Source organism: Barbus barbus (genome assembly GCF_936440315.1).
Source record: "Barbus barbus genome assembly, chromosome: 49".
Taxonomy (NCBI): domain Eukaryota; kingdom Metazoa; phylum Chordata; class Actinopteri; order Cypriniformes; family Cyprinidae; genus Barbus; species Barbus barbus.
The window spans coordinates 937,392-957,298 of record NC_136727.1 but is presented as its reverse complement, the minus strand read 5'-3'; the positions used below and the strand labels follow the sequence as shown (position 1 = coordinate 957,298).

Here is a 19,907-nt window from a genome sequence, read left to right as displayed (position 1 = left end):
TATATCTGCATTATTGAATAAAGAGCATTATGCTACTGGTGCTGCATGATTTATTTATTATTCAATATGTTTTAATGTGGTCTGCAAAAGCTGCATCAGCTAACTTGACAATAAAACGACCCACAATGCATTGACACAAGAAGAGCAGCAGCCACATGAAAAGTCTCTGACGTGTTTCAATTCATAATTTCTCCACCGCTTCAATCTTTTCTCCTTTATACGTCCAATCTGACACCACTTCACAGCTGAGGGGATTTCCACTGAAAGACAGATTAGACGTCATTTAATGTTTCGCCTCGAGCTCCAAATACACACAAGACAAGCGCAGATATGTCTTTAAATTAGAAACACAATGAAGGATTAGATCAGTCGTTTATTTTTCTTTCAGAGACCTTATTATTCCTCGAGCTTTATTTCTATAACTCGTGTAGTACACAATGTCGTGAATTAGAGACGGATTACTGACACACTGCCGCGCGCTTTTATCTAACATGCAAATACAAGCATGCAATCGTAGTACATACTTCACCTGTGCCCGTATCAAGCCTTATTTAACTTCAGATTTCTGTCAATAAATCAGATGCGTTATTATTTGGATAGCACGTCTAGTGGAAGCACAGATAGTGATTTTAACAGGCGTTTGCGCTCACAGACTATGTTATGGGTCTTATCGACTGTATTTCATGTTAAATCCATGTTAATTGCAAGGACCATCCGTGGGCTTATCCCGTGCATTTGAACCTCAGACTAGACAGTTATTATGTTAATCTGAAGTGTGTTTGATGTCCTCTGCTCTAAACTCTTGTCTGTCTCTCCCGAAATCCTTCACAGGGCTTTCAAAGACCAGCAGAAGCCGTTTTCCGAGCGTCTGGGATTTAAACGAGGAAGAGGACGATGCTTCCTCACCTCAGGAAACGCAAGTTAATCCGTCAGTCTTAGAGACACTTCCTTGGGTGTGGCTTTCGTTTACGAACAAACGAAGAGAACCAACTGTGATTAGCGCGCCTCATCTCAACATGGACGCATCGCTCCAGGACTCTCATTGCCATTTGGCCAGGAGCAGCAGATATTGTGCGCCCCCTGGTGGTTACAGAGGGAACGACATTCACGCCGATCGCGCATTGCCTCTGTTTTTATACCCGACCCACGTTGATCAGCGAGTCTACGATAGATCCTACTGCGGCGGCGCGGCGCTGCTCTCGTATCTGCCGCCGTTCCATGGTAGCTTCGGCGTTTACGAATGTCCCTTCGAGCCCGCCTTCATCCAGAAACGCAACGAGCGTGAACGCCAGCGCGTGAAGTGCGTAAATCAGGGATACGCCAAACTACGCGACCACCTGCCCAATGGGACCACGGAAAAACGTCTGAGCAAAGTGGAAACGCTGCGCGCAGCAATACGCTACATCAAGTACCTGCAAGATTTGGTGGAGAACGCGGGCAGAGCGGAGCAGAATGGAGGATCATCGCCACTTTCCGTTTCCGAATCATCTTCTAAGGAGTCTGTCGGGAGTTAAAGACGTACTTTTATCCTGTGCCACCAAAACGTTGCTGATTATCAGATATTAGCATGTGTTTCAATGATGCAAAAGCACAATTTGTAATTCAAAAAGAGCAGCTATCCAGGAAATGTGCAAATAATTACTGAAGTTTATTTAAAGGGGTCATGTGATGCGATTTTAAAGCCCCCTGTAGTGAAAAATCAAGTTTATGTTGTTTATTTGTCTATGTGGTGTTTTAAATATGTTTTTAGACAAACCATCTGCCAATCCATTAATCAACACCATTGCAGAGTATTTTTTCCTTAAAACTGTAGTTTCCCAAAGGCTGACCCAGAAACGTGGCTTGAAACAGCCCTCGGTTTGCTACGTCATAAAATTCAACAACCAATCACGTCAACGGATAGATTCCTATCACTAGCATGCAAAATATACCAATACCAGCACAAAACCAAAAATAAATTATATATCATGAAGCCATGGTTTAATGTGAATTTAGAACCGCTAACTTGCATTATAACCCGCAGCAATAGTGTAAAAGTAGCTCAGAGTCAGACCCAGCTCTCCCGCATCGGCGCCTGCACTTCACATGCGTTGCTCGCGGGCGCGAATTGGAATCACAAACGGCTGCATTCAGTCTTAATGGCATTTTAGGACACAACATCGTCAAGTAAGTAACGGTGACGAATGTTACAATATTCACTGTGGTTGTCCGCAAGTAAAAACATAGTTTTATCAGTCATTATCCATGTATGCCATTGTTTTGCGTTTACTACAGTTCAAGTGGATCAGGAGGCGCTGGCTGGTGTGCTCATTTGCATATTCATTGATCCGCGTATAGTAAATGAGGCAAGGGTGTAGAGTTACATTCAAGCTATTTTAAGACATGAGTAAATTATTGTCACAAGAAAAAAACATTTAAATATGTCATTTTGATGATCAAAGAGGAGTTTTAAGGGATAATATATTTGACTACAGGGGGACCTTAAGTTTTCCTCTCTCTTTGGAGTGTTACAAGCTGTCCATGCATAGATAAGATCCATAACGTTCCAAAGACTAAAGTCTCAAACCTGAAGAGATATTCTTTATAAAAGTTAAGACTCGTCTACGCCTTCCTAAAACACGCCCCCACATATCTGCGTCACTGTGTTGAAGATTTGCATAACACCGCCCAAATGTTTACGCAAAGAAAGAAGGCGTAACTTTTATTCTCGCTGTAGTATTGCTGTCATGGAGACGCTGTGTGTTTCCAAATATGGTAAGGGCTGTAACATTTCCGTCACATGCTTGAGGCATTCGGCCAATCACAATGCACCGGATAGCTGGCCAATCAGAGCACATTGTGCTTTTCAGAGCACTTTGTAAAAATCGATGCGTTTCAGAAAGGCCGGGCAGAGAGGAGCAACAATAATATACAGTATGTGGAAAGTAATGTGTTTTTTAACCATAAACCACAAACACATTGCATTACACCAGATACACAAGTTATTTTTAGCATTGTCATATGACCCTTTTAAGTTTGGTCTTCAATAAAGTAATGAAGTCTTCTGAAACGAGTTGAATATGGCACAAGAGTGGCATTTTAGTTGGCTAGCGTGATGTAGTGTGTTTTCAGACTGGGACATGAGGGCACAGGGGTCATGATGCCCAAAAAAGCCTTGAAATCAACACGACACCCGGTTTTTGCTCTTGCATTCTCATGTGATCATGTGAACAGTGATTTTTCCACTTTTTTATTCAAATAAATCTTAAATTATACTTGGAATGGGGCTGTTTTTTTACTTAGAGATACATTGATTGTAGTCTTGTTTCTGTTTTTTGCTGCATTCGGCATGTTCATAAACACAGTTGCTGCCTTTAATTTTTAAGTTTAACCAAATTGGCTGTATAAATTATTTCAGTTATTTTTATTTGAGTCCCATACAAATTTAAAACATTTAACTGGTTACATTTTGATGAGTTTCAGCACTGAAAAATATATTTTACCCTGATTTATTGATCATTTTTACAGCGCAAATAAACATAAAAGAAATGTATGACCCAGAAATGTTCTTGACAGGTTAAGACATTTGTATAGTTGTAAAGAGACTCAAGAATGATTGGGACAATCGGAAAAAGCTCATAAATCATGTGAAACCACAGAAATGACAGTGACTCATCTGTGAGCTGATTGGTTTGGCAACTCAGTGATGTCACAAAGCCCAAACAGAACAAGCCAATGAGAACATTCCAAAGTTATGACTGCGTGAATGTCCTGCCTTTTTATCTGTGTCTCAGTGACCATGACTATGTCATGCTCTGTTGTCCCCGAACACACATGCTTGAACTGAGTGACACACATTGTCTATATTTATTTTTTAAGTCAGACAGCTGCGGTACTAACCAAACAAGAGCAGAGAAAGGCAGCGAGAGAAATAGATTGAGGGACTGACAGACAGAAAGACAGATGGAAGAGCGGATGGTGGGGACACGTTAATTTTACAGCCACATGAAGATCCTGAACTATTGAGCCAAGTACCTGATCTCCAGGATTCCTGCACCTCCTGCTCTGGTTCTGATCGAATCATGGAGGGCGGTGGTGAAGCACCCATGAGCACCTTCATCATGGATGAGGAGACGCTCAAGAGGAAGCAGAGAGAGAAACTCAAGAAGCTCCAGGCCACAGGTGGAAACCCGCGACCGGTGCGATCCCTCCTCTTCCTCACGCTGAAGAACCCCTTCCACAAGGCCTGCATAAACATTGTAGAGTGGAAGTATCCTTTAAAACAGAAAATGTTTTTAATTAAAATAATGTTTTATTTGGCGTTTTCTGCATTAAAATAATCCCTAAACCGTTCAGCAAATCAGGTGGAATTTAATGCACATTATTAAAATATGTAAAAGTCATTCTGCAATATTATTATTAGAAATATTATTAATATATATATATGTGTGTGTGTGTGTGTGTGTGTGTGTGTGTGTGTGTGTGTGTATATATATATATATATATATATATATATAATGTTATACACACACACACATTATATATGTCTCTACTGTCACTTTTGATCAAATGAATGCGTCCTTCATGAATAAAAGTATTCATTTAAAACCATACCCAAACTTTTGAAAGGTAGTGCATCATGGTTTTGATAAAAAATATTAAACAGCTGTACAAAACTGTATAAAAATAAATGAAAAATAAAATATATTCTAATATAAAATAAATTTAAAAAATATAAAAACTAATTTTAGAAGTTACAAAAATGAAAATAAAATTCTTAGTAAATTCTAATTCATCCCAGGTGAATCTCCAAAAACAAACAAACAAAAAAAAAAACATCCATTTAATTTACCATATAAAATAATTTACCATTTAAAGTCATTCATTATAAGAGGTGCCAAATATGCAATTATCAAAGTGTTTGAAAAAAGCAACTATGAGATGATAGCTAGTTAATGAGCTCATTCACTCTCGAGCGTGTGTGTAGAGGTGTGTAAATGTCAGTGTTCTGATACTCTGAGAGAACAGCTGCTCTGTCCTCCAGCTCACTAAATACAGACATGCTAAGCTCAGAGAATGCTAGCGCACACACAACAACACACTGAAACTGCGGTTATCAACACACACGTATCGTTCATTATTGCAGTATTATCTCTATGATTTTAACATTCAGAAACAAGCAATAATTTGATGTTTATTTTCCTGAACATTTCTCTCAGACCTTTTGAAATCATCATCCTTCTCGCCATCTTTGCAAACTGCGTAGCTCTGGCCGTTTTTATGCCCATGCCTGAGGAAGATACAAATAACACCAACAGCAACTTAGTGAGTCTCTCTCACACACAAATACAATAGACTCCACCTTAAGACACACCCCCAACCTATAGACCACACCCTCATACAGTCCCTCAACACATAAAAGGTGCATTCGAATTGAAGCAGCGCTGCGCAGAATGATCACCGTATGACATCAAAGTACCGCGAGAGTGATTCGAATGCATAGGATCCGTCTGCTCTCTTATCGCTCTCTTATTGTGGTACTTTGATGTCCTACAGTGATCATTCTGCGCAGCGATGCTTCAAGTCGAGCGCGCCTAAACCCTTTCCCAATGCCTGTAGACTCCTCCTAAAGACACACCCCCAACCTATAGACCACACCCTCAACATATAAACCCTTCCCCAATACCTCTAGACTCCTTCTAAAGACACACCCCCAACCTATAGACCACGCCCTCACACACTCCCTCAACATATAAACCCTTCCCCAATACCTCTAGACTCCTTCTAAAGACACACCCCCAACCTATAGACCACGCCCTCACACACTCCCTCAACATATAAACCCTTCCCCAATACCTGTAGACTCCTTCTAAAGACACACCCCCAACCTATAGACCACGCCCTCACACACTCCCTCAACATATAAACCCTTCCCCAATACCTGTAGACTCCTTCTAAAGACACACCCCCAACCTATAGACCACGCCCTCACACACTCCCTCAACATATAAACCCTTCCCCAATACCTGTAGACTCCTTCTAAAGACACACCCCCAACCTATAGACCACGCCCTCACACACTCCCTCAACATATAAACCCTTCCCCAATACCTCTAGACTCCTTCTAAAGACACACCCCCAACCTATAGACCACGCCCTCACACACTCCCTCAACATATAAACCCTTCCCCAATACCTCTAGACTCCTTCTAAAGACACACCCCCAACCTATAGACCACGCCCTCACACACTCCCTCAACATATAAACCCTTCCCCAATACCTCTAGACTCCTTCTAAAGACACACCCCCAACCTATAGACCACGCCCTCACACACTCCTCAACATATAAACCCTTCCCCAATACCTCTAGACTCCTTCTAAAGACACACCCCCAACCTATAGACCACGCCCTCACACACTCCTCAACATATAAACCCTTCCCCAATACCTCTAGACTCCTTCTAAAGACACACCCCCAACCTATAGACCACGCCCTCACACACTCCCTCAACATATAAACCCTTCCCCAATACCTCTAGACTCCTTCTAAAGACACACCCCCAACCTATAGACCACGCCCTCACACACTCCCTCAACATATAAACCCTTCCCCAATACCTCTAGACTCCTTCTAAAGACACACCCCCAACCTATAGACCACGCCCTCACACACTCCCTCAACATATAAACCCTTCCCCAATACCTCTAGACTCCATATACACCTACAGTCTCCGGCTCTCCGCCCCCAAAAACGCCCTTATTATACAGTCTTCATCTGCTGTAGACAGTTTACATACCCAAACTAAAATCCGGTTTATTTCAATGTTTCCATATGTATAAAGCATATAAAGTTATTATAAAACATTGACATTGAACTATATCCCAAATAAATCAGTGTTAAGTTAGTCTTTTGGCAGAATAACTGACACCTAATGCCTGAGATTCATCCCACTAAACCCTTGAAAGCCTGCGTGACCTTGAACCAGGTGACTGAAAGAAGCAGGTGCTTTGACCGCATGCCGCTGGGATGCCTGCATGTGTGGACGTTTTAAAATTAGCCATAAACTCTCATGTGCGCGCAGCACTCTCTCATCACCGCGGTGTTATCTAAGGATGTTGTGCTTTGTAATCTGAGATGTCAGATTGTTCATTTTGTAATCAGGCCGACTTCAAAGAATTTCAATGGTAATAAAGTAACGCATCTTGTCTTATATCGATCTATCTATATATCTATCCATCTACAGTACATGTCAATTGATACAAACAGTGTTCGCTTCATGCTAACAGTAATTACCATGTTGGCTGTAAAATTGACAGCGTCTGTGCCAGGGCCATTACAAAATGCCTCAGCTGAAACCGGAGGAAAGTGTCAGGCTCTAGCATCTCTTCATCACGTTTCCACCAAATGTGACATGTATCAGTTGCCAGAATGTAAAAAGACATGTCAAGACAGATATTCAAAGTCAAAACAAAAGTGTTCTGAAATAGAAAAGACACAATCGACACCAAACACCTTGAGATGGTTGGTTGTACTGAAGTGTGCTGACAGCTCCATTCATCTCAATGTTTTGTGTGTGTGTCCGTTCACAGGAGAGTCTTGAGTACATTTTTCTCATCATATTCACTACGGAATGTTTCCTGAAGATTGTGGCGTACGGGCTTCTCTTTCATGCCGATGCTTATTTACAGAACTGCTGGAATATATTAGATTTTGTCATTATGACAATGGGGTAAGACACACACACACCACTCCCTGAATATGGACAGAAACATACACAATTACAAACACTTACTGTGTGACGCCTCTCAGGTTGTTCACTGTTGTGGTGGACTTCATCAATAACATCAGCGGCGTGGAGGTACCGGTGGAGCAGAAAGGCGGGTTTGACATGAAAGCCCTCAGAGCGTTTAGAGTCCTGCGGCCCCTGAGGCTCGTCTCTGGGGTCCCAAGTAAGTGGCATCATCTCCTTCCTCTGCTCACCTGTCTCATTTCTCGAGTTGGCTGGTTCAAGTGTAATGTCTCCTCCAGGCACTGCAGGTGGTGATGAGCTCCATTCTCAAATCCATGCTGCCCCTGTTCCACATCTCTCTGCTGGTCTTCTTCATGGTCACCATCTACGCCATCTTAGGCCTGGAGCTTTTCAAATGCAAAATGCATAAAACATGTTACCACGACGGCACAGGTGCGAAATGAGGCAAGATTTGAGAAATTCATAGCTGAAGTGGATTTACACAAAACCAAAATCTACCCAGCATGCACACAACGTCATAAGATATTGATAGTTGGTGAAATTTTGGTTGCGACTTCAGGTGACCAAAATTTAGTGTCAACTTCTAGGGCCAGATTTACTAACAGCTTGTGCCAGCACAAAACGTCTTTTGGCATTAAAATAGTACTGTCAGGATTTACAAAAGACACACAGTGGAAAAATTAGCGCTGAAAAGGTGTGGAGAGTTATTTTTGCACCTGAACTTATTGAATATTAATTTGTAGGAGTTTCCCTTTCAGACATAAAATGTATGGGAGGAGAGTATGAAAATGAATCACGCAATGCAATTTACTAACGTTTAGGCTGGTAAAATTACTGGTATTTATCGTTCCAAACCCGTAAGACCTTTGTTTATCTTCAGAACACAAATTAAGATATTTTTATGAAATCTGAGAGCTTTCTGACCGCAACACAATTAACACGTTCAAGGCCCGGAAATGTAGTAAAGACATCATTAAAATAGTCCATGTGACATCAGTGGTTCAACTGTAATTTTATGAAGCTATGACAATACCTTTTGTGCGCAAAGAAAACAAAAATAACTAATTTATTTAACAATTTCTTCTTTTCGGTATCAGTCGTCGTGATGTCACATGGACTATTTTAACAATGTCCTCCTACCTGTCTGGGCCTTGAACATGTTAGTTAAGTTGCTATCTATGCATCTTCAGAAAGCTCTCGGATTTCATCAAAAATATCTTAATTTGTCTTCCGAAGATGAAGGTCTTAAGGGTTTGGAACGACATGAGGGTTAATTAATGACAGAATTTTAGTTTTTGGGTGAACTATCCCTATTTGAGCAATTTAACTAAATTATTCGATACGTGTCCTTTTCTATGTTGTCAGCGAGTTCACTAAGGAGAGAGAGAAGAGTTCTCGAAGTGGAGAGTATCAGATACTAAGGGAGCGTCAGCAGTTGACGAGGAACTGAAGGGATACATGGAGTGGATCACACAGGCAGAGATCATGGACAATGACCAGGAGGGGCAAGGTGTTCAAACACACTTTAACAGGCTACAGCCATTGTAAATCAAGTCTGGTTAAATGTGGTAAACTCATGTCTGGGATTGATCTCTACAGGTCTGCTTCCACTACAGGATGGATCCGACACAGAAACCCTCTATGAGCTGGAAGCACTCAACAAACTCATGTATTATGTGTAAGTTGAGCGATCAACTGCTAGGAATAATTGACTTCATATTGTGGCGGGAGGAGCAAACGACAGACACAGTGGGCGTGGCGTCAGGCCTCGGAGAGGTTTTTATTAAACAAAAATATCAAAATAAGTGTCCAAGGGGAAAAAGTGTCCAAAATAAACGGGGAATCTGGTGTCCTCGTCTAGCTGCGGGGGATCATGAAGGAGGGGCAGTGTTCGAGAAGGAAGGGTCCAGGAAAGGGGCGGAGTCCGGTGGCCGCACGCGCTCCCGTCTGGAGGTCCGGGGCGGCGGCGGGGGGGGGTCGGAGACCAAAGGGGTAAGTGGCGCTTTCTGTTATGGTCATTTACTCTGTGGTTGGTTGAGGCTGTATTTGATATTTGGTGAGGAGTTTTTGGCTCTTAAAGTCACAGCAGAGGTTTCTGCAGACCAGTCAAGTTCTCCAACACTGACTCAATCAATCATTTCTTTTTTAACCTTGCCTTATACACAGATGCATTGTTATGTTAGAATAGAAAAGGGTCCTGTCCAAACTGTTGCTATAAAATTGGTGTCCCAATACTCTTGGCAATATAGTGCTGAACACATTTTCCTAATTGCACCTGTATGCGCAGCTTGTTGTATAAAGCCATCGACTCAAATTTGGAAAACGTTGGCCCAATTTACAACAACCGCATTGAGATTTCCCTCTTCTTCATCATTTACCTCATCCTCATCGCCTTCTTCATGATGAATATCTTTGTGGGCTTCATTATTGTCACCTTCCAAGAACAGGGAGAGCAGGAGTACAAAAACTGCGAGCTGGACAAAAACCAGGTACCAAGCATCACACAACCAATCGCATGTTGAAGTCACATGATTCCAGATTATAATGCGTTTTTGCACATTCACAGCGCCAGTGTGTCCAGTATGCACTGAAGGCCCGACCTCTGAGATGCTACATCCCTAAAAACCCGCGTCAGTACCAGGTTTGGTACATCATCACTTCTTGTTATTTTGAGTACCTGATGTTTCTCCTCATCATGCTCAACACCATGTGTCTGGGGATGCAGGTAAGAACACACAGTTACAATCCCAGAAACATATTAGGCCTATTTGAATATTATTTTGAGTCTCATTTCTTTGTCCTTCAGCACTGTAATCACTCAGATCACATCACCCATCTTTCAGACACGCTAAACATCATCTTCACCGTACTGTTTACCGTGGAAATGATCCTCAAACTCGGTGCCTTCAAAGCAAAGGTGAGCCCTCCATTTAGACTACTGCCTGAAAACTACTAATATGTGACCCTGGAGCACAAAACCCGTCATATGGTTCAATTGTTTGAAATTAAGATTTATGCATCATATGAAAGCTGAATAAATAATCTTTCCATTGATGTATGGTTTGTTAGGATCGGACAATATTTGTCTGAGATACAACTATTTGAAAATCTGGAATCTGAGGGAGCAAAAAAATCTAAATATTGAGAAAATCTCCTTTAAAGTTGTTCAAATGAAGCTCTTAGCAATGCATATTACTAATCAAAAATTACATTTTTATATATTTACGGTAGGAAATTTACTAAATATCTTCATCTTAATATCCTAATGATTTTTGTCATAAAAGAGAAATGTATAATTTTGATCCATACAGTGTATTGTTGGCTATTGCTACAGATATACCTGTGTTACTCATGACTGCTTTTGTGTTCCAGGGTCACTACTTCTTAAATGCTTAAGTGCAGCATACTGCTTTTAAGACGTGTTTCTCTCTGGTAGGGTTACTTTGGGGACCCCTGGAATGTCTTTGATTTCATAATCGTGGTGGGCAGTATTGTTGACGTCATACTAAGTGAAATTGATGCAAGTTTCTCAATGTGTGGACTCTGTGTTCCAGTGCTTGACTTTACCAGTGAGTGCTGATATTGGCTTTCACTCATCTTTTCATCTCCAGGCGGCTCTCGCTGCTCAGGGTGGACTGTATTGTCTCACTGGCTGTTCTGTAAATATACACACACACACTCATTATTTCACATCTACACATCACAGCGTGACATCACAGAATTTATTATTCCTGCAAACAGAGCTGGGTAGTAACTGATTGCATGTAATCTGGATTACGTAATCAGACTCCAAAAACTAAGTACTTGTAATTTGATTATATTAGATTTTAAATACTTTTATTCCGACTACAGTTGCTTTTTTATGGATTACATGATTACATCACAATAAAATATTAATAATCTTTTTGATTCTCCCTAAGTCCTCTTTTAAATGTTCCTTTCTAAAATAGCCTGCTGTCTATATACACTCAGAAAGTCTCAGTTTTGTGGAGATCTGTCATTAGTCAGGTGCTACACAGTATTTAAACACTGGATTTACAAAAATCATTTCAGGTTTAAGAAGTGTTTCAACATCGCATCAACTACTGATGAACACATTCATTTTTATTTGAATTATCACTCTGTAGGTTATTCAACCATGGCTATTTGGAGGGCTTTTGTCTTTCAAAAACATTAAAATGCACATAACCACAAAATTTTTTGTCATCTGATCCTCTTTCACCTAATATATTTACTTGAATTACTCCTGAGATTTTAAAATAAATATTATTTAAAATAAATATCACATTTGCATGTTCTCGGTTATCTGATGTTGGTCACATGATATGTAGGTAAACAAAACTATATACACTTTTTAGTAAGTTTTTTTTTATTTTGAATTTATTTTAATTTAACATTTTATGATTTATTTATTAACTTTGCCTTTTCATTAAACTCACAAACCTGCAGTTCCTTCACAAATCTTGTCGTAATGTAATGTTTAATACACTGCAATGTTTAATAACAACAAATGGAATATATTTTTTTACTCTTTGTATTTTTATGTCATTATGGTACAAGATTATCCTATTTAAATCAATGTGATAAACGAGACAGGTCAAAAGTAATCCAAAAGTAATCCGATTACATTACAGTAGGGCAAATAAGTATTTGATACACTGCCGATTTGTCAAGTTTTTCCACTTACAAACAATGGAGAGATCTGTCATTTTCATCGTAGGTACACCTCAACTGTGAGAGACAGAATATTTTTTTACAAATCCAGAAAATCACATTGTATGATTTTTAAATAATTAACTTTAATTTTATTGCATGAAATAAGTATTTGATCACCTACCAAGCAGCAAGAATTCTGGCTCTCACAAACCTGTTAGTTTGTCTTTAAGAAGCCCTCCTATCCTCCACTCATTACCTGTATTAATTGCACCTGTTTGAACTCGTTACCTGTATAAAAGACACCTGTTCACACACTCAATCAATCAAGGACTGATAATTGGTTGAATTTTTTTTATATATATATATGAAGCAAATGTGAATAAATTAAATATACACTTAATTTACAACATATTCCAACAAAACACTTCTGAAAAGTGACTCTTAGGTGATTTTTACAATGCTTTGGATTTAAAACTGCGATTAAACTTGATGTGAATATATTGTAGCATTTCTCGACTTTATGACATGGCGAGTAAACATTGTTTAATACAAAACGGTCAACTTACCTGTGTATAACGTGTATTTGCTTATTAAAGATTAAGTTATTTTAACAGTTTGTGTTGTCTTATCTTCAACACAACTGCCTGTGGCAACCCATATGAAAAAATACTATAGTAATTTAGTGTTTTTGAACCAAATAAGTGTATTACACTGTATATATTATAGTATTTACAACACTTTGTTAATGAATGCTAAAGCATGCTGTAGTACTAATTATAGTGAACTGATAAATACTGTAGTATACTTAGTTTTTACTACAGTAAACTAGTGTTTTGTAGTATAATAGTTGTAGAAAACTTTGTTCATAGTTACTATAGCTGTTATATTGCCACAGCAACTATAGAATTACCACAACAAATTAATTCAAGTTCTTTACTATAGTATGGTTCAAAAACACTATAGTATTTACTATAAATTAGTGTTTTTTCAGGTGGGGTAGCCTAATATTTCGCGTCACGAAAAGGACAAATAGTCTAAATGCATTTTAAACGATACAAACACAAAGAGACTAGCGTTTGCTTGTCGCCTAAGCGTTTATATGTCTTCGTGACACGCTTTTAAACGAACCTGTCCACTTTGACTCGTTTTAACCGCGCTGTTGTTAGTCCTCAGAGATCAGCTCCGCGCGCTTCCCGCTCTGTGAGTCACGTGAGCCCGCGCTTTTATTGGATTATCGTCGGTTAATCCGCGCGCACCCGCCGCCGCGGGATCTCTGTGCACGAGGACTCTCAATGTTCTGAACGCAGACTCTCCGGTGAGTAACAGCTATTATATAGGTTAATGAAAATAGAAACTTATATATTTCTATAATAGGTTACGAAAATTAACAATGGCATTACTACAAATAAAACCAAATATTAGTTTAACCATGGTATTATTAGTAAAACTCTGGTTATACAAATGGTAATCAATAGGCTAGGCCAAAAAAAACATGCTTACTACACTTTTACTTTAATAAAACCATGGTTAATTTTAATTGTAAACTAAACGGTGTTTGTTTCAAATTCTTAGGCTCATTGTGGAATACTTAGAAAGTTACACTTTATCTTATTTACAATGTATATGCATGTTTATTAGCAATAAATAAGTCTGTTTATTCCTTTAATGTACTGGTAAAGTATATTGGATGTACCTTAGTACCATGAATACTAGACATGTACCAAAGTAATTTAATAAAATACTTTAGAATTCCATGTGCAAAGTATTGTATTCCGTACCATTAAATATATGAAAGCACCATGGTATTAAATAAGATATTATTATTGTACAATGGTGCTAATCTGGTTGGAAGTTTGATTACGTTTAATTAAAAACAAACAGATATTTAACAGCATTTTCATCTTCAAGAAATGGCTAAACACATCTGTTCCATCTATACTTGACCCTTACTAGCACTCTCTATTCTATATACTTGTTTTTATTTATTTATGTATTTATTTAAAAAAACTTGATCCTTTAACACTTGCACTCTTTACAATACTTGCTTTCTTTTTATTAAAAAATAGAGCCTCTAACATTCAATTCTCTATTATTTTTCTATATCTACTTGTGTTCTTTTTATTTAGTATAATAAACATAGCTTTGTGTAATGCATTAGACCAAGTCTTATCACAACACTTACATATTATTGCTCTTTGGATAAAACCGTCTGCTAAATGACTAAAGTAAATGTAATGTTGGTAATACATTAATGTTAATAAATGGCACCTTATTGTAAAGTGTTACCGTAATGTTTATGCAAACAAAAAGTGCTGCTAATTTTATTAGTTGTTTGTTGGTTTTCGACGTAAAACTCATGATTTGATTGTGTGCATGAGTACTTGAACATTTCCAACACATTTTACCAATGCGGTGATAATATTGATAACCAAGGTCATTTCTTCATTTATTACAGTTTACTGATCTTCATATCACATCATTTATTTATGAGCCTATTATTTAAATGGGTCACATTTGCTCTGCATAAACATGTTTGTAGCAGGTTTGGAAAGGGTTACCGGGTGTCTGTGGGGTTAAGCTGGACCCATAAGTCAGTGTGGGTCAGTCAGACGGGCTTAAGGAGTTTATAATATTATGCTGTTCACCATATGGACTGTCTTACAGGACGGTCTGCAGGTGTCCAGAAGATCATGACGGAGGAGCACGCGACAGGTGGTACATGCCTGTCCCAATCAGGTAAACCTAAAAACACCACTTCCAGACCTGAAAATCTAATTTCTACAATCTCATAAAGTGATTTAACATCTCAATTTACAGACCGCAGGATGACTGTAGGAGCAGAGGGCGGGGCTGATGTCATAAAGGAGGTGTGGCCTGCACAACCACGCCCTTCATCACATGATCGGGTCACACTAGTAGTGGACGGGACTCATTTTGTGGTGGATCCTGCAGTATTCACAGTTTACCCAGATACGGTGCTTGGGAGGTACTGAACACAATCATTTAAAGGAATCGTTCAGCCAAAAATGAACATTCACCCTCAGGCCGTCCATGATTTGGATGAGTTTGTTTCTTCATCAGATTTGGAGAATTGTGTCTCTGCATCAGTGTCTCAGCAAAGGATGCTCTGCAGTGAATGGGTGCCGTCAGAATGTGATGTTTTTATCAGCTATTTGGACTCTCATTCTGACGGCACCCATTCACTGCAGAGCATCCACAAAAGTGTCTGCTAAATGACAAAAGTAAAAGTAAGTAAGTAACATGTTAGCCACTTGCTAATCATGCTAACAACCTGCTAGTTACTTGTTTATCATGCTAGCAACATGCTAATCTTGCCAGCAATATGCTAGTAACAGGCTAATCATGCTAGAAACACGTTATCAACATCTATCTAATCTATCTAAAATTTCAAACTTCAGGCTTTTACAACTGCTTTAAACTTTCAGAATGAATTAACTGTACTTACTAAAACTTGTTTTACATTTCAAAATATATTTGTTAAAAATGTATTATTTGCATATTTACATACATAAAATCAGTATTTGAAAACAATGTAATTTTATAATGTAGTTTTATTAAGTAATTTTATAAAAATACTGATGTGAATTAATATAAATAATTAACTCGTTGGGTGATTTTTAATCCAACTGGATTTTAACCCAATTCATTGCTATACCAACCCATAGTTGGGTTATTTTTAACCCAACATTTTTTACCGAGTACATTTTAATTTTGGCTGAATCATCCCTAACGAGGTGTGTTTTCTCAGAATGTTCGGTCGAGCACGTCAGCACAGTTTCACGCGACCAAACGCTAAAGGTGAATATGAAATCGCAGAAGGCATCGGTGCCAATATCTTCAGAGTAATACTGGTACGTAACGATCACAAATTCCCTCCAGTTCACTGCCAATTTGATTAAACGCAATTTTAACGCAACCTCATCTCTCGTCCAGGATTATTACCGTGTCGGCGTGCTGCACTGTCCGGAGGGCTTGTCTTTAGCAGAAGTGCGCGAAGCGTGCGATTATCTGTGTATAAACTTCGACTACAGCACTGTCAGATGCCGAGACCTCAGTGAGTAAAAAATAACTCCACACGTACACACGTCAAAAATAACTCATGCACGCTCAAACTCATTACCATTTCTGTCCAATCAGGTGCTCTGCTGCACGAGCTGTCCAATGATGGCGCCCGGCGGCAGTTCGAGGCGTTCCTGGAGGAGCTGTTGCTTCCGGCGATGGTTGCGAGCGCTCAGGAAGGAGAGCGAGAATGCCACATCGTGGTCCTCACGGACGACGATAACGTAGACTGGGATCACGACAACCCTCCGCCGATGGGAGAGGAAAACTCGCAAAGTGAGCGCACTTTTATTAGCGCAAAAGAACTGCGAACGAAAACTTGAAAATTCTAGATACAAGCTACGTCCGAAATTGTCTAGTAGTTACTACATTTGGGGCCAGATTTACTAACAGCTTGCACCAGCGCAAACCGTCTTTTGGCGAGTGAAGAATTAGCGCTGAAAGGGCATTATTTTTATTACCGTTATTTTTGCGCCTGACCTTATTGAATATGCATTTGTAGGAGTTTCCCTTTCAGACGCAAAATTTATGGGAGGAGAGTATTAAAATGAATCATGCAACGCGATTTACTAATGTTTGCGCTCGTTAAATTACTGGTATTTTGAATTATTTTAAGCAGGCGGTAATTTGCACTGCTCTTGGTATATTGCATTGGGCGATATATAAATGAGATGTTGTGTCTGTGTTCTTTAATTTGCACGTCGTCTGTAAATCACCCGCAGAAATTTCCACGCCCATTGGCGCTGTTTTGGAATTGCGCTCTCGCGCTAATTTGCCCTGATTGGTAAATCTGGACCTTGGTTTGAAACTTGCTTTACAGCCATTAAAAACGTATGTTTTATATAGTATGAATATGTGTAATTTGGATTTGCTACATCTGGCATTGTGTTACTGTCACATGACTTCCAGCATAAGTTGCGTCATCCTATTACTTTTCACCTACTATTTTCGAATGCTATTCTTTTGGCATACTGTTTTTCGCAAACTATATAGTATAGTAGTAGACATATTTGGATGCAACAATAGTGTCAAAACAACTAATTATCAACAATAAAATCTGCTCTCTTGTTCCTCAAGTCCTCTACAGCACCAAACTCTACCGTTTCTTCAAGTTCATCGAGAACAGAGACGTCGCGAAAGCTCAGCTGAAGGAGCGAGGCCTGAAGAACATACGCATCGGGATTGAGGGTAAACACACACACACAGACTCGAACCTTGACCAGCCAGCTATGAGGTGAATTACAAGAGTATAACGTTTTATTTGAAGCAAAAATGTATTTGAAAATTGGACAAAAAATAACAAAGATACTTTGGTAACTACAATCCCTTGAAGCATTGCAAATTAATTAAAAATTATGGTGAAATTGAAAAATTGTTAATTATCCAGAGAAACATTTTATTGCAAAATATGCAAATATCTATGCAAATATTTAAGTATTTTGAGAGCCTAGAGAGATCATTTGTGGTCATGGGCGGAGCTAAAGAGCTTTTGGCATTCTTTTTTTTCTGCACAGCATCATGGGTAATGTAGTTTTTCACTACAAATGCCACTGTTAAACATGATTATTTTAAAAAATAAGTTGAAGTAATGCAGGCTGACGGCTTTAACAAAAGACAAACATACAAGACAGGGAACTCAATGACTTTACTGAGGGAAAGAATTATAATCCCATGAAGCACTACGAACAATATAATTGAATTAAAATGATGATGAACTATGAATACATTTATTTAAAGCTGTTAATTATATCTAGAGAAACATTATATATATATTAAGTTTATTGCAAAATATGCATAAATATATACAAATATTTAAGTATTTTGAGAGCTTCATGGGAGTGGGTGGAGCTAAAGCGCTATTGCCGCAATTTGCTGGCCGCAGCTCTCCAATTGGTGGAATTTTCTGCTCAGCATCATGGGTAATGTAGTTTTTCACTACAAATTCCACTGTAAAACATGATTAAAGCTGTTGATTATATCTAGAGAAACAATATATATATTAAGTTTATTGCAAAATATGCATAAATATATACAAATATTTAAGTATTTTGAGAGCTTCATGGGAGTGGGTGGAGCTAAAGAGCTATTGGTGGAATTTTCTGCACAGCATCATGGGTAATGTAGTTTTTCCACCACAACCAATTCTGCTGTTAAACATGATTATTTAAAAAATAAGTTGTGAAAAATGTGAAAAGACGGCTTAAAAGCATAAAGCATTGATTAACAACCTCAACAAACAAGTCTTTAAAGGTTTGTTATCATGATTAGAACGGATAAAATGAATGAAGTTTTACTTCCTGAACCAGACTGGGCTCTGTTGTATCTCAGGATACCCCACCTGTAAGGAGAAGGTGAAGCGGCGTCCAGGTGGGAAATCCGAGGTCATCTACAGCTACGTCCAGCGTCCCTTCATCCAGCTGTCCTGGGAGAAAGAGGAGGGGAAGAGCAGACACGTGGACTTCCAGTGCGTCCGCAGCAGGAGCGTCCCGAACCTCATCACTGCCATGGGGGAGGGGCCTATGCGGGCCGGGGTCACGCCCACTCCGCAGGTCGATGAGTTAGACCGGCTGAATGGCCCCGCCCCTCCTGGCCTCGACCAATGAGTGATGGATTGAACTGTTGGAGCTGGAAACACTGACTGGACGATAATACAACTCATTCATATTCATTATTCGCTCATTAATATTCACCCATGATTTCATATTGATTTGTTCGAATTCTGACTCATTTTATCCTTGTCACTGGATCAGTGTCATGAATAGATAACCTTTGAACTTTAAAGTACTTGAGATCTTTTCACCTTTGTGTCCTTGAGCAAGTTCTTGCCATTACTGCACTGCATTTGGCTTTGAATAAAACAATATTTGCTTAATAACCAATTAATCAAAAACCAATGACTTTTTTAGGGCTTTAGATTATTGAAGATCAGATGCATTATTTTAGAATTCATTTTAGTGAGGATTTTCTGTTTATCGGCGCCATCTAGTGTCAAGGAGCCGGATAGAAAATAGTGTAAATATCATTTATTAAACACTTTTTAAGCATTTCCTTTGTTTTATATAATTTATAAGTGGTTTTCAATAAAAGCATCTGCACAAAAGTTTGGAATAATTTAGCTTTTTAAATGTTTTTCTCCTTTGTACTGTTTTTCTGATCACCAAGGCTGCATTTCAAAGAATACAATAAAACCAGTAAAATTGTGAAATATTATTCTAATGTTAATCAGCTGTTTTCTATGTGAATATGTGTTAAACTGTAATTTATTTCTGTGATCAAAGCTGTATTTTCAGCATCATTACTCCAGTCTTCAGCGTCACATGATCTTCAGAAACCAGATTTGCTGTACATTTTTCAAAAACATTAATAAAATCATAACTACTCCAAACTTTTGCATAACTAGTTAATTTACCCCAAAAATGTTTTAATTAAAGAAGTGAATT

At 38.9% G+C, this 19,907-nt stretch overlaps 2 protein-coding genes across 4 annotated transcripts in view; one reads left to right on the top strand and one right to left on the bottom strand.

Moving 5' to 3' along the window:
- The window catches only part of LOC306867141 (differentially expressed in FDCP 6 homolog), a 26,985-nt gene extending 13,381 nt beyond the window's left edge, over window positions 1-13,604 (bottom strand). The window contains exons 1-7 of one of the 3 annotated variants that reach the window (XM_079412691.1): window positions 13,516-13,587; window positions 12,599-12,690; window positions 12,419-12,462; window positions 11,299-11,388; window positions 10,409-10,444; window positions 10,110-10,205; window positions 7,774-8,117 (exon numbers count right to left, since the gene is read on the bottom strand). The gene's annotated coding sequence lies outside the window, so the exon portion shown is untranslated. Of the gene's footprint in view, window positions 1-7,773; window positions 8,118-10,109; window positions 10,445-11,298; window positions 11,389-12,418; window positions 12,463-12,568; window positions 12,691-13,515 lie in introns of all 3 variants that reach the window. The other 2 variants (XM_079412690.1, XM_079412689.1) reach the window with 2 other exon arrangements.
- LOC306867144 (BTB/POZ domain-containing protein KCTD20-like) lies at window positions 13,595-19,907 on the top strand. The gene is made up of 8 exons (XM_079412694.1): window positions 13,595-13,702; window positions 15,052-15,123; window positions 15,205-15,373; window positions 16,157-16,259; window positions 16,342-16,462; window positions 16,546-16,743; window positions 17,545-17,655; window positions 18,796-19,907. Exons 2-8 carry the CDS (start codon window positions 15,078-15,080, stop codon window positions 19,068-19,070), a joined length of 1,023 nt encoding a protein of 340 aa, XP_079268820.1. The 5' UTR covers window positions 13,595-13,702; window positions 15,052-15,077; the 3' UTR covers window positions 19,071-19,907.